General features: G+C 36.1%; 1 protein-coding gene across 1 annotated transcript in view; it reads left to right on the forward strand.

Annotated features, from left to right (window-relative positions):
* Positions 1-6,723, forward strand: part of LOC306888253 (contactin-5-like) — a gene marked incomplete at its 5' end in the record, with an annotated part of 134,031 nt that extends 127,308 nt beyond the window's left edge. Inside the window, 5 exons of the mRNA XM_079446451.1 lie at positions 259-368; positions 2,525-2,711; positions 3,683-3,795; positions 3,875-4,043; positions 5,768-6,723. Coding sequence (XP_079302577.1) covers positions 259-368; positions 2,525-2,711; positions 3,683-3,795; positions 3,875-4,043; positions 5,768-5,871 — 683 coding nt within the window. The 3' untranslated portion in view covers positions 5,872-6,723. The remainder of the gene's footprint in view (positions 1-258; positions 369-2,524; positions 2,712-3,682; positions 3,796-3,874; positions 4,044-5,767) is intronic.
* Positions 6,724-14,288: the final 7,565 nt, after the last annotated feature.

Raw genomic sequence — 14,288 nt, forward strand, 5'->3', positions numbered from 1 at the left:
ATGATGGATGTTCTGTGACTCTGTCACCTCTCAGTCTCACAGCGTTTCTCTCAGCGGGATCCTCCCTCACGATCACAGGGCTTCACAACTTACCATTTACATCCTCTTTGACTCTTCGCTCTGACTATTAACACATAAGAGATACTGATGAAATGTATCCCAAACACTTCATCAAGCTGGCGTATAGCGCGTATGACTGGTGATGTGTTTTATGTGTTATTTGCTGTGAAATCTGAAGTGTTCTGCTTTTAAATGCAGAGCCCAGGGAGCCTCCTTCTGAAGTGCAGGCATTCGCCACCTCCTCCTCCGAAATTAAAGTGATGTGGAAGCCGCCCAATCCTGGCCCTGGAAGACCCCAAGGATATGAGGTAAGAGAAGGAGAAATTAATAGATAAATGGTTTTGTGGCAAGACCTAGTGAGCCGCCTACCCAGACAGCATTGTGTGGTGGAAAAAATTGGAAGAAATATTAATGTTGTATATATACACTTTTAATTAATGCAATATTGAAAAATACAGAATACACTAGCATTCAAAAGTTTAGGGTCAGTAAGATTTTCAAATCTTTTTAAAAGAAGTCTCTTATGTACACCAAGGCTGCATTTATTTGATCAAAAATAAAGTAAAAACACTAATATTGTTAAATGTTATTACAACTTAAAGGTGGGGTATGTCATTTTTCAAAAATGCATTAGAAAAAGGCGTCAGGGCCGAGTACCAAAACAAACTTGTAGCCAATCAGCAGTAAGGGGCGTGTCTACTCATGATGTGGAGGAGAGAGCGTTCAGTGAACAGCCGAGCCGAGCGACAGAAAGATAGAGATGGCGGATAAAAAACAAAAGAAAAAAACGTCTGCGGAACGATAAGGCAAGAAGTAGGACCCGTGTAAATATTGGATCAGCTTTCCAGTGTTAGAGAGAACTCAAGGAGCGGAAGGCCTGCGATCGGATGCCGAGGTTGCATTGGTTCTTCTCGATAGGTGAGTAACACTGTGTCTACACCGGACGTGCCGTGCCGCAACAGCTAAAGTCTGCTTACACTGGACGCGATAAAGCGACCGTTGAAAATCATTTGAAATTTGTGTCAGCTCGTCATAAATAAAATGCGGCAGCAGTTTTTTGTCAGGTATTTGTCGTGTCAAACCGCGCAGCATCCAGCGTAGACAGCATCACCGATTAGAATGACTTCTATAGTATTATACTATAGTATTTTTTTGCGGTGGTTTATGAGGACACTGCCTATGTCCCCGTAATTCAAAAGGCTTAAAAAACATACTAAATGGTGTTTTTTGAAAATCTAAAAATGCACAAAGTCTCCTGTGAGGGCTAAGTTTAGGTGTAGGGTTGGTGTAGGGCAATAGCACACACAGTGTGTTCAGTATAAAAACCATTACGCCTATGGAGAGTCCCCATAAACCACAAAAACCAACGTGTGTGTGTGTGTGTGTGTGTGTTCACTACTCACTGTGTGTACTAAAATAACACTGTGAAGTACAATCTAATAAATAATCTACCCTCTTAACACTAGCATTCTCTAACAACTTAAAAAACAACAACTTTCACATTCATGATTGTTTTTTGGTTACACTTTATTTCAATAGTCCACTTTAGACATTCTACTAGCTATAAGTAACTTTGTAACTACATGTCAACTACATGTCAACTAATTCTCATTAATGTGCAACTACATGTCTACTAACTCTCAGAGTGGACTGTTAGGTTAGGTTTAGGGTTAGTAGAATAAGTTAACATATACTTGCAAAGTTTCTAATAGTCAGTATGTTGTATGTTGTGGACCCATCCAAATAAAGTGTTAGAAGTTATTAAGCAGACAGTCTACTAATACTCTAATGACTGCTAGTTGACATGTAGTTGCAAAGTTACTTACTGTTAGTAGAATGTCTAAAGTGGACTATCGAAATAAAGTGTTACATGTTTGTTTTTTTTTGTTGGTTTTGTTTGCTCCTGTTGTCCTCATTTGTAAGTTAGCTTAGCAAAATGCTAACAGTAAAATTCAAAGGTCAAGTCTGCTGAGGAGCAGTGTTTGTATGACAATCACTGTCTATGCAGAAGGTCCCAAACCGCCACTTATGACGTTCTGTGATGGTTAGGGTGCTGCCTAAGAAGGCATCTGCCTATTACAGCAAGGCAGCTCATCAGGTTTTGAAACAAAGGCACATATATGATCGTGAACCCTTTATTTTCTTCATCATTTCCACAACTGTTATGCTTTCTGAATGAAGGTTATTAATTTTTCTGAATGAAAAATTATTCTCTGCAGTGAAATTACACAGTTGTGTCCTCCAGTGAGAAAGATTATCGTATTTCATCATAGGGAGATATTACATGCTCCCCTATTATGCTCTTCATGCAAAATGTATGATGGTTATTTAAACTAAATGACACAATATCACACGAAATTGGCAACTCTCACTGTGCCATTTACTGAAGCAACTCAGTTTCATTTTCTTTATCACAACAAAAAATCTTGAATGAATGACAGACAGATTGTCTTGTTGGGAACAGGTGAGCTCCTGGAAGGACATGGAGCAGGAGGAGATGGGGAAGAAGAAGAGGACGACGGGGAATGAGACCACCATGCTGCTGACAGGGCTGGATGGAAACACACAGTATCTGATCTCTGTGAAGGGATTCAACAGCGTTGGTCAAGGACCAGCCAGCTCACCCATCAAGATTAGCACTAAGAAAAACGGTGAGTTCCCTTAAAACAACTCCTTTGGAAGCTTTATAAACTATAAAATTCACAAGTGTCAATGACAAATAATACTGTCCAAAAAATGAATTAAATATTTTAACAATAAAAATATTTCTACAAATAACATGACTAATTAATTCATACATATATATTTTTGGTGAAAATACACCACATATTTTACTGAACTAACTTTGACTTGTCTTAAAAACATTAAAGTATCTAATATTTTAAGAGACGTACTGACCTGAACACACAGTCATCAAGAAATAATAATGAAAAGTTATTATGCCAACTACTCATACCTTATTATACTACTACTAATACTATTCATATTATGCTAACTGCTCATACTTAAAATAAAAATACACTTTCAACTGTATACCTCAAAGAAAGTACTGAAATTAATTTTCCTTTACAAATAGAAGAGGTGTTTTGTTTTTGTTTGTTTTTTTTGGCATCGCTCTGGTTCCCTCGATAAAAAACCCAATAGGATTTTTCCATTGGCTTGTGGATTATTGCAGAAAATAAACTCTGTGACCAATTTAAGTTTATGGTTCGTACATATTTTGTTCAAATGAAGTCTAAATACAATCAGCAGAAGTAAAAGGAAAATAGTCCCATTTAGCAACTTGTTTGCAATTGCTGTTTTCAAGAAAAACTCCATTCAACAAACCCATTGACTTCAGGATGATGGGACCTGAAGTGCTCAATTCTACGTCAAAAAATACGTCATCCCTGCAGGACTATAATGATACCTTACTGCAAACCTCCCCACTCCACATTTCACATCAAATATAGTATCTTCACAAATTTAGGTTCATTTTAGATGGATGAAATGATGAATAGAAATTGGTTTTGAGAGGAGGATAATTTGTCGTGTCAATTAATGTGATTATTGCTCATTACAGACCATCATTTTTTAAATGAGCTTTTTATCTTTCTGTTTGGTTATTTCTCTCTCTTTTCAGCCCCAAGTCTACCCCCAGGCAACCTGATGTGGATTCAGGAGGGGAACAATGTTTCTCTATCCTGGGATCCAGTGAAAGCAAGGGACAATGAGTCAGAAGTCATTGGGTACAAGGTCGGTATCGCACAGATACCGTGGATGTAAAGTAAAACACAACGTCACTGCACGCATTTGATATTTTTTCCCAATGCAGGTATTATTGCGTCAAGAGGGACGGGGCCACAGCCAAGTCATGAGAACTCCAAACTCAGCCGTGGTCCTGACACTTCCTGAGGGGGGCACATACATCATTGAGGTGCGCGCAGTCAGTGAAGGAGGTGAAGGAGCCGCCAGCGCTCAGGTCAGAGTGCTCACCTCCTCAGGTAAGCATTCACTGTGTGGTTTTTTAGATTTGAGGATTTGGACATATGGCGTTAGGCTTGTGGCTTAATTCCTCTTTAATTACCTTCCCTCTGCACTCCTACACAGCCAATTACATTTTCCTCCACTCTCAAAATGAAAGACAAATTTAAAGTTTACCATCATTATACTACTAGGACTAGTGGGCTGTTTTAGAGCAAATACTATTAAATTCGTTTTCGGTTACTTATTCCCAAGACCTGTGTTTTCGTTGTAATTATTGTGCTAGCTCTGTATGGCCCTTTACTTCTCCACAACTTTCTGCAGTTAATTCAGCTCAAACCTCTTTAAAATTGCTCAGACTCTTTTCAAACATTTTGTAGATAATTTCAGTCTTAAGCCCCTTTCAGAACGACACAGATCACTGAACCTGTCGTTCGCTGTTGTTGCTAGTAGCTGATACTCAATTCTCATACATCCAACTGTTTCTCTGAAAACTACTTTGATGTCAGTGTGTGCACATTTTCAGTGACACTCTATTTATTTGTGGTTTGTAAACACCAATAAACATGAAAGATTAATATAAGGTTTGTAGGGGACTGACTGGCTCTGGGATGCCAACTTATAAATTATTTATATGTAAATAAAAAAATACTATAAAAGGATTTATTACATAGGATTCTCATGGATAAATAAATAAACCTTGTGAACCCTTTTGAGCCAAAGACGACAACAAAACAAAATAAAAAATGATATTTGCATACACTCAAAAGTCAGTTCAACACAATAATAAAAAAATAAAAATAAGATTCAGTGAACTTTCTTTTACTTTTAAGTGGGAGAGGCTAAAGTGCAAAAGAGGAGAGCAACAAATGTTCCATCAGTACGGTTATTGTCATTTTCCACTAGTTTATGATCCAGCTAGTTCTGATTCAAACATTAATTATTGAAGATCTACGACCAGTGGTATTTTAATCAAATTTAGATACTATTTTGTATACTATAGTTACATTTGTTTTAGTATAGTTGTTATTAATTTATTAACTTTATTTAATTTTTTCAAGTGTTAGTAATTTTTCATGCATTTTATTTTATTTATTTTTCAATATGTCTATATTTTTATTTTTATCACAGCACATGAATTTAAACTAAATGAAAATAAGAAATGGTTGGCAACTACCAGAAATAAAATATACAATTTTGGATTTCAGTATGTATTTCTATTGTATTTAATTTCAACAACTAATATGGTTTTAGTAATCTATAATAATGCTAAAATTACAAATATATAAATAAAAACAAATATAACCATTAGAATTAATCAAAAAGATATCTTGATGTCATGTGACCATTATCTGACATCAGAAAGTTGTTAAGATGCAAATGTGTTGTTAAATTGAAACATACAATCTAACTTGAAACTTAAAATCTTTCTAAAAATTATTTTAGGTTACAGGGGTTTCTCTGAGCTAGTCAAAAGTGTTGTAATATTTTCAGATGCTGATGACCAACCTAGCTATAGGACCAGCAAACTAGCTTAGTTTTTACTGAATTGTGTAATGAATTGCAGTTAGTGCCTTTGTTAAGAAACAAAGCATTTTCCAAAAATAGGTTTATTGGGTCTCAATTATAAATTAAAAAAAAAATTATAATTCATCGGTCACATATGAACTGATGTTATAATACATATTTCAATATTCAGATTCCTTTTTGGTCCCTTTGTCTCACTTTTTTGTTTCATTTCCAGGAGTGCGTGCAAAGAGTGGACAGCTCTCTGTCCAGGATCTGCCTCCAAGCTTGGCATGGACTGCTCTTTTCCTTTCATTAATGGTGCCTTCTTTTCCCTTGTGAGGCTACTGGGTCATGTACTGTTCCTTTAAACCTTCCCCCCTGCCTTCCTTCTAAAGACCACTCCCAGTCACCCCTGTGTGAAGGGGATGGGCTCTCCCTCCTCCACACAGACTGCCTGCTTTGGCTTCTACCATCAGCAGGACCTAAGAGCCAGCCAAAGGGAAGCTCTTCTTTTCCAAGCATCAAGAAATGCCTCCAAATCCAGACAATTCCACTGTTTTTCTTTTCTGGCCATATTTGTCTCCAGATCTCTGTTTGGGATATCATTGTAGTATTGTGCTGTACAAATTGTGGAGACAGTTGTTTAAAATCTCCACAAAGCTGTAAGAGACATTTTTTTAGGGACTGCTTTCTGGAACAGCTCTCCAAACCGCTGAGGCCGCCCACTGCTCTGTGCCGCTGTGGCTTCCCTTGTTACATTACTGAATCCATTTGACCCTTTGGCTGCCCGACAAGCAAACACAGAGTAAGCTCAGTAGAAATAAGTGCATTGTTTTCTTATTCACAAGTGGAGACTGTGGAGACAACAAAGAAAATAACAACATTTTTATAGTGCCGAAAATCTTACTATTTCCAGACTTGCTTTTTGTACATTGTGTTACCTTTAGAGAAACAAACAAAAAAAAAATGTGGAACAGTGGTGTGTTTCGGTCGGCAGCGTCTTGAGTTTTTTAACTTAAATTTTCATTATGTTCGGTGGGTATTGAGAGCTAGCAAGGTTGCTGGGCAACGGGGACTGGTGGACGAACCAGAGATAAAGGGTTTGGACTCCACTTGTCGTGCCCAAACATTTCTGTAGACAAAGAACAAGGCTGATCTGTAACAGTTGAAATAAATGTGATGTATATTTTTAAAAAAGCCTCCGGTGTGTGTGTTTTATGAGAAGAGGAGCACAAGCTTCTTCTAGTGTAAAAGTCCACCCCCACTTGTCCTCTCACATCAAAATCCACCAACATATATGTCTTTAGAGCTGTTTTAGGCTGCGGTGCTTGATATATGTATATTTCTCTCCTGAGTCAGACAAAAATTTATTTTTTCACAATATTCTGGCTTATGGACAATGGTATGAGGTTAAAAACATATTGTTGGATTTGTTTCTTAAAAGCATGCAACGTTTCACTATACAAGACTTTATTGATGGACTGGAGTCACGTGGATTATTGTGATATTTTTATCAACTGTCTGAACTCTCATTGTGACGGCAAGTGATGTAATGCTAAATTTCTCCAATTCTGTTCCAATGAAGAAACAAACTCATCTACATCTTGGATGGCCTGAGGATGAATTTTTAGCAAATTTTCATTTTTGGGTGAACTATTCCTTTAAAGTCAAATGTAAATAAACAACATTCGGGAGTCAGGAATGGATTCTAATATGTATTACAGTGGCCACGCTACAAATAATCATCCATAGCTTTGATGGATTTTCCGATCTGTTTTATCTATCTGTAAAATATTATAATGCTTGGTGTTTTTAATATGACATTGATATCACTAGAACTCCTGTGGCAGGTGCTCTTTTAGTCATAAAGTGCTGTGTTGTGGGTACTTGGCACTTTATTTTTATTCTGCTCTTTAAATGCTAAGAAGAGACAAGACGCCACGCTCTTTCGATCTGGTCACCCGAGTTAATGATCGATATCCCATGAATTATTCCACTGGACTACTCTTAGAATCTCACCCCCAAATCCTCCCTCTCTGTCTTCCAGTCTGTTTCCATGGATGTACTTTAAAACGTAATTTTCTCTTCACTTCTCAGCCCTATTCGCATCCTTTACTGTAAGAATGTTTCTACAGCAGGGAAAAACAATGGACTAGATGTCAAAATGACAGGAGCAGTTTGAATTATCCATCAATGTTTTAAAATTCTGTGAATGAGTGAAGATTTTAGGTAAACCACCAGTGACATGATATGTAGGCGTTGATCTTCATTTTGCACAGAAGACATTGGAATTGCTTTAGATAAAAAAGGTTCCTTGTGAAAATTAAGTACACTTGCTTTTAAAAAAAAAAGTATGTATTGATAAAATAAAATACTTTAAAATAATATTTAATTGCAAATTGAATGTAATGTCTTCGGACACTATATAGTGTGTTATTTTCAATTCAGCGAAAGTCTATTATAGTTTAATTTATATTGAATTTTGTAAAAAGTGCTTTTTTAGGACTTTATTATTAGAATTATGTAATTTCATAATTACTAAAATGTGGTTAAAGTGTACTGTCGAATGTACTGACAAACTTTTATGATAAACTAAAATATACTTTGTCATTTCTATTTAAACTTGTAATTATTGCATTTAAATATATCCATTTTAGTTCCTTTAAAATATATTAACTTTAAATGTGCTACCAAATAACACTACAGTTAATATTATAAAATACTTTACATGTGCTTTAATATGTTAGTCAGCACATTAAAATACTGTAAATGTACTTCTTTAAAGCACAACAAAAGATTATTAAAACAATGATTTGAAATGTACTTTAAAGTACAAACTTTAATTTGACAGTATTACAAAGTGCACTCTTTAAAATTGTTCTTAAGTCTCTTTTTTAAGGACACTTAAATGTCGTTTTATTTCATTTATATTATATTGTCTGCAAATGCATGCATACATTGTTATATTAATATGTACATTTGAGGTAAACTGCAAATAGCATAGGGTCACAAGTTTAGTTTTTACACAAATATGTCAGCATAATAGAAATCCCTGCATAACTCAAGTATTGCTTGTGGCTGCCATTGCAGGGTGTTTCAAATGAACAAATTTAGTGAAGTCAGAGCTGTGAACACATAATTTGCACAAGAACATAAACAGGAGAATTGAAAGCGTAAACCGTTGTCTATCAGAAAATTGGTTGAGCTGCTTTTTTATTATGCTCTCAGATTACTTTATTCTGCTTCATTCTAAAACTATTGATTTGTTTCCTGATTATTCACGTATCCTCAGCGATGCGGAGCACTTGGTGCATGATAATAATTCCTTTGAGTGGTCCCTCTCATGTGCCCACTGCAATACACCTCATTGGATTCCTGGCACACTTCACAGGGTTCAAGAAGGTCGCGGCTGGGACTCCCTGCGGTTGCTGCATCAGTGTGGATTGTCTTCAGGCCTTCCCTGTTTTTTTTCTGGAAGCTTAAAAACATCTCCATCTCCTGGGGTTGTCAGTCGAAATGCATTTTTCTAAGATCTACTTGAAGGAATAATTCTGTCATAATTTACTCGCCCTTGTGACGTTCCACTTTCTTTAATTAGAGAAAAAAGTTGAATGAAGCCTGCGCGACATGTCCTGATACCGATACTGCTGGCATAATGGACTTTATTGATCCCAAATGTGAAATTTCGGTGCAAAACAGCACCTATAAATAGTAAAAAACTCAAAAAGAGCCACTGCGGAGACAATCCAATGGGTCATCACAATGTCAATTATGCATGCATTAGCTGCTAATTTGGATATTTCTATGCATAAACGTGATTTATCCGTGTTTGTGAGTGGGCCTGTTTTGAACCATGAATTTTGCAGCGTTTTTATCTCTTGCCGAACAACACTGGGTGCTTCTACATGGACGCTAATGTGGCAACCTTTAATTATTCATGCAACACCTGTCTATGTCAGTACATCTGATTTATGGTAATGGATTATCTACCCCGCAAAGAGGGCCGCATGCTTCCGAGAGCCCAGAGATGTGATGTCAGCAATTAGAACACACTCTCCCAGCAGGCATGTGAAGCATGGATAGTCTGGGAGTGAGAGGAAAGTGAGAACTAAGCCATGGAGGGATGCTCTTCAGCCACTCATCAGAGCCTGGCATCTGAAGCAGATGTTATATGAATAGGACTAATGCACTCTGAGAGCTTTTAACAGTCGGGAGGTTTCAGACTTTTTTGCATGTTGGGTTGCTCATCTGGTTTTAAACCAATATTTCACCCAAAAATGAAAATTCTGTCATCATGAACTCACCCTCGCGTTTCTGAACACAAATGGAGATGTTTTGCAGAATGTCCAAGCTGCTCTTTTCCAAACAGTTGACGATTTATACTCCCAAACTCAAAAAGGCTCAATCACAGCAGAAATGATAATACAAAAGCTCATGCCCTTTATATTCAAAGTCTTAAGCAGTTGCAGAATCATTTTTGTGAAAAGACAAAACCCTATAAAGCCTACTGTGCAACATATTTGATATACAAACTTCAAAGGCCTCTCAAATTATCTACATGGTCAAAACATTGCTGAAAAACCTGTTGCACACACAATCCACTACATGCCTTCTGTCGTCTGATTAATATTTTATACTTTTTTATCAAGTAAAGATCTTTTCAAAGAATTTTTAAATGTGCCTTTCAGGTGGTGGTATACGTTTTTATTTGTAAGTAGTTATAAAGATCTCACTATTTACATTACAACAACATAATCACTGGAAATTTTCCATTCCATATATGCTCGATATGTCACAACTCAATCAGTGCCATTTGGTGTCACCTAATTCCTGGTATGACAGGTCTAAAGTCCTCTTTTTTAACTGAACACAAGTGCGAATGAAAATTCATAGCTCCAGCATGCCGACGGAATGAATATTAATCAATATCAGTGTAAATTAGGGCCTAATCACCTAGATGTCTTTGTCATGTTGTATTAACTCTGCTTTTGGTAATTTCCTCATTTAAACAAAGTATTATTGTTCTGTTTTTTCGGTCAACTTTTTACATTAACCTTTGGTTTCAAAAGAAACCTTCATTAACCTTGGAGTGCATTAATTGAGTCTTAATGTGCAAGTTTGTACAAGTTTCTAAACATGTAAATGTTGTAGGATATCAGAGACTGAATCAGACAAATTTAAGATGCATCAGAACATTGAAACATGAGGAGCTGGAATCCCACAGAGAGGTCCAAGGAAACAGGACGTTGTAAATCAGATTCTTAGCTCCAACTAGTCTGAAGCAAGCAAACTAACCAGCAAGCCTCTTTCACAGAACAGCTTACAACCTTGAAACAAAAGAACACTTGGATAATTCCAATTGTTGCAAATAATCAAGACTGATGGTCACATGTAAACCTGTGATAGAAAATCACGAGTAACAGACTCTCTTGAGCAGGTCTTCCCCCATACAAGACAAAGACTTGAATTCCTTAGGAGACTTTTAACCTCTCTCTGATCGTCACAGAACATGCCTCTTATTATCCATAGAACTACACACTAGAGACAATCTGTTATATACTAAAAATCATCTTAAAAGGACCTATGAGTTATTTCTCTGCATATAAATAACCTATATTATGTTTGTAACCCACACATTAGATTATCATGTTTTAATCAAATATTATGTATGTTTTTTTTTTTTATCACTATTGAATAGCTGAAGGATTCAGATGCGTGTTTGGTATGTATGAGTGTGAAAAATCATACTTTAAATGTTTCTTCCAATCAATTCTTTGTCAAATGCATCATAGTCTTGTTATAGAAATCATGTCCAAAAGTATACTTTGCAAGAGCCTGTAAAATTTGGACCATGTCACTGATAACATGCTGATTTATGATGGAAGGAACACCCCTAGCTAAGATAATAGCCTATCTAATTGGTCAAGACACCAGAGGGGATGTGTCCAGAAGCCAAGTTTAAAAACTCTGGACACCATCAAACTCTCTCTTCTTCTTAAAAATGCTCTCTTACAACCTCTTGGTCCTTTCCCTTCTCCTCTTCTTCTCTTTTGCCACCGCGTTTTGACGCTGCTCTTTGAGCATGCTCTGGCCCACATGCCAGCTGCTACCATAATGAGAAGAAAACCAACCTAGTCTCGTTACATCCTTTTTTTCTTTTCTTTCCATGGAGTTTCGTGTTCTAATGTAAGTTTGCTGCAAAGTTCAGCTCCGATTGCACTCGCTTCAAACTTCAACCAGACCAACTCCGCATCCTCAGCCAACGCCCAAGACTTCACTTCAAAGATTACTGAACTCTCAACCAATCAGACACTTCGGGGGAACCCCCGTCTGTAACGATGACACAAAGGAAACCCTTTAACACAGGCAAAGCAAGCAAGTAACACCTCCAGGTTCTAACTGAATCGGTGTATTTAATATAAATTTTAGCCTCATTGAGAAACTCAAAGCGAGGGTTAAATAAGTGATTGATGGTTGTTAAGGTCTATGCAATAGCACATATTGCTTTAAACTTGGGATTTCACATTTCCATTCTCTTAAACTCCTCCTTTCCTCACTTTCTCTCTTTCTGCAACGTGTGAATGTGTGAATGCTTGCGTTCATGTGTTAGATTAGTTTATGTCTTAGGTTTATATAAATAAAATCTGATTTATATTGAAAAGAGAAGTATCTTGTGTTTTGTGCTCATAAGTTAATGTCTTAATCTGCCGATCTTGTTACTGTGCTATTAAATAGTGTTTTCATTATATTTTGGATTTTAATATCCAGTGCAGAGTTTGTTATACGGCTCGTTCAGTGATCAGCTGTAAAACAGTGATTCTGTTCAAATTCCCTATAAAATCATAAATGATTCCCTTTTAGCTAAATTAAACTATTTGCTTTAAATTACATATTAATATTACATTTTTTTTTTATTATGTGCTATTTGGTGACCTCACTCCTGCTGTTTGACTTCATGGAATCTAATTTAAATTGTGCCTTTAAATGTAATTAATTATATTTGTTGGTAATTAATTATTATGTCCAGTGATTTTATAATTAAAAGCTCAGCTGGCACATAAAACCAGATTTACTATAGAGAATGTTAACGTGAACATGGTACAACCCATTGCAACCCATTTTAATTTGATGTGAGTAAATACAGTATATATAAATAAATATATAGTTAACATATGCTAACATACCACACCAGTATGGTTGTTAACTTATATATTTTGTGCATATTTATGCTAAAATAGGTAACAATAACATTTGCAATCAAGTTCCAAAATAATCTCTATAGATATACATCTATTCTGATGAGTAAATCAAACTGAAGAATTTGAGCAATAAACTAATTGCAGGCAGAAGATGGTGAGGAGTTTGTGCTATGAATTAATTTTGAATATGAATATGCAAATTTAATTAGGGTATAGAGATCAAGTTTTCTTTTGTTTTCCAGACGACTCCGGTGAGTTTATTAGATGAAACTTTTCTGTTTATGACCTCCTTCCATAAACGGTTTGGCAAGGGGCATCCACTGTACTCCAATCCCCAGTCAGCATAGGGTTTGGATTATACTGATGCGTTCTACAGGAGAAGGGAGGCACTGATGCAAAGCAATCTAATTATCCAGTCATCAGGCAGGCCAGCAAGTGGGCAGGCCTCTGAGCTTTAGAGAGGTAGAGAGATGTTGAATGACGTCCTCACTGCATTAGCAGTGTAACCATGCTCAAACATATGACATATGAGATGTGTCTCAAAACCTAGAGAGCACTTTCTTAGGGGCAACACAGGCATACTTTTGAAGAAATGGCTGTCTCAAATTGTAGGTAGAAAAATTATGATACCTTCTATCTTTTCAGTTAACACTTTATTTCGATATTGTCCACTTCTAGTAGACATTAGTTGGTAGACAGTCTACTAATTATAACTTTTCAACTACATGTCAACTAAGAGTCATTAGAGTATCAGTAGACTGTCTGCTTAACATCTGCTAACACTGTTTTGATGGTCCTCCAACAGACATTCTACTGACTATAAGTAACTTTGCAAGTATGTCAACTTGTCTAACATGCTTACTAACCCTAACCTTAAACCTAGCCTTAACTTAACAATCTACTAATACTCTAATGAAGGTTAGTGGAAATGAGTTTTTGCAAATGAGTTGGTTGACATGTAGTTACAAAGTTACATATGGTATAGTAGGATGTCTGAGCAAAATTTAACAAAGGATCACATATATGCATAAAATTAATACAGTGTATATTTGCGTAATTCATAAATTATATCCAAGATGTCCCTTACAAAAAAAGTACTGTGGTGGTACTATGGTACAGTAATGGAAATGCTATGGTATTGTCCAAACTCCATATTCAAGATTCAAGATTCAAGATTTTTATTTGTCACATACACAATTATACAGAGTATAACCAGCAGTGAAATGTAGGTCAGGTCCAAGGACAGTGCCAAGGACAGTGCCAAGGACAGTCACAAGATAATTTAATGTAGTGCACCGAATACCATTTTGCTTCCATGATACAACTGTAAAAAAAAAAAAAAAAAAAAAAAAGATCTTGTCCTAAAGACCATGGGCTACTGGGATACATTTTCATATTATTCATTCACTCTTTCATTCTCTCATTCAGAGCCTAATTATTGCATATATATATATATATATATATATATGGCATAATATATTGCTTATAAATTCAATACTGAAAAGTATCAGTTCAATCAAACAATATTTTGTGTGATATGTACTTTTGTGTATATTA

The sequence above is a fragment of the Barbus barbus genome (assembly GCF_936440315.1).
Source record: "Barbus barbus genome assembly, chromosome: 22".
Classification (NCBI taxonomy): domain Eukaryota; kingdom Metazoa; phylum Chordata; class Actinopteri; order Cypriniformes; family Cyprinidae; genus Barbus; species Barbus barbus.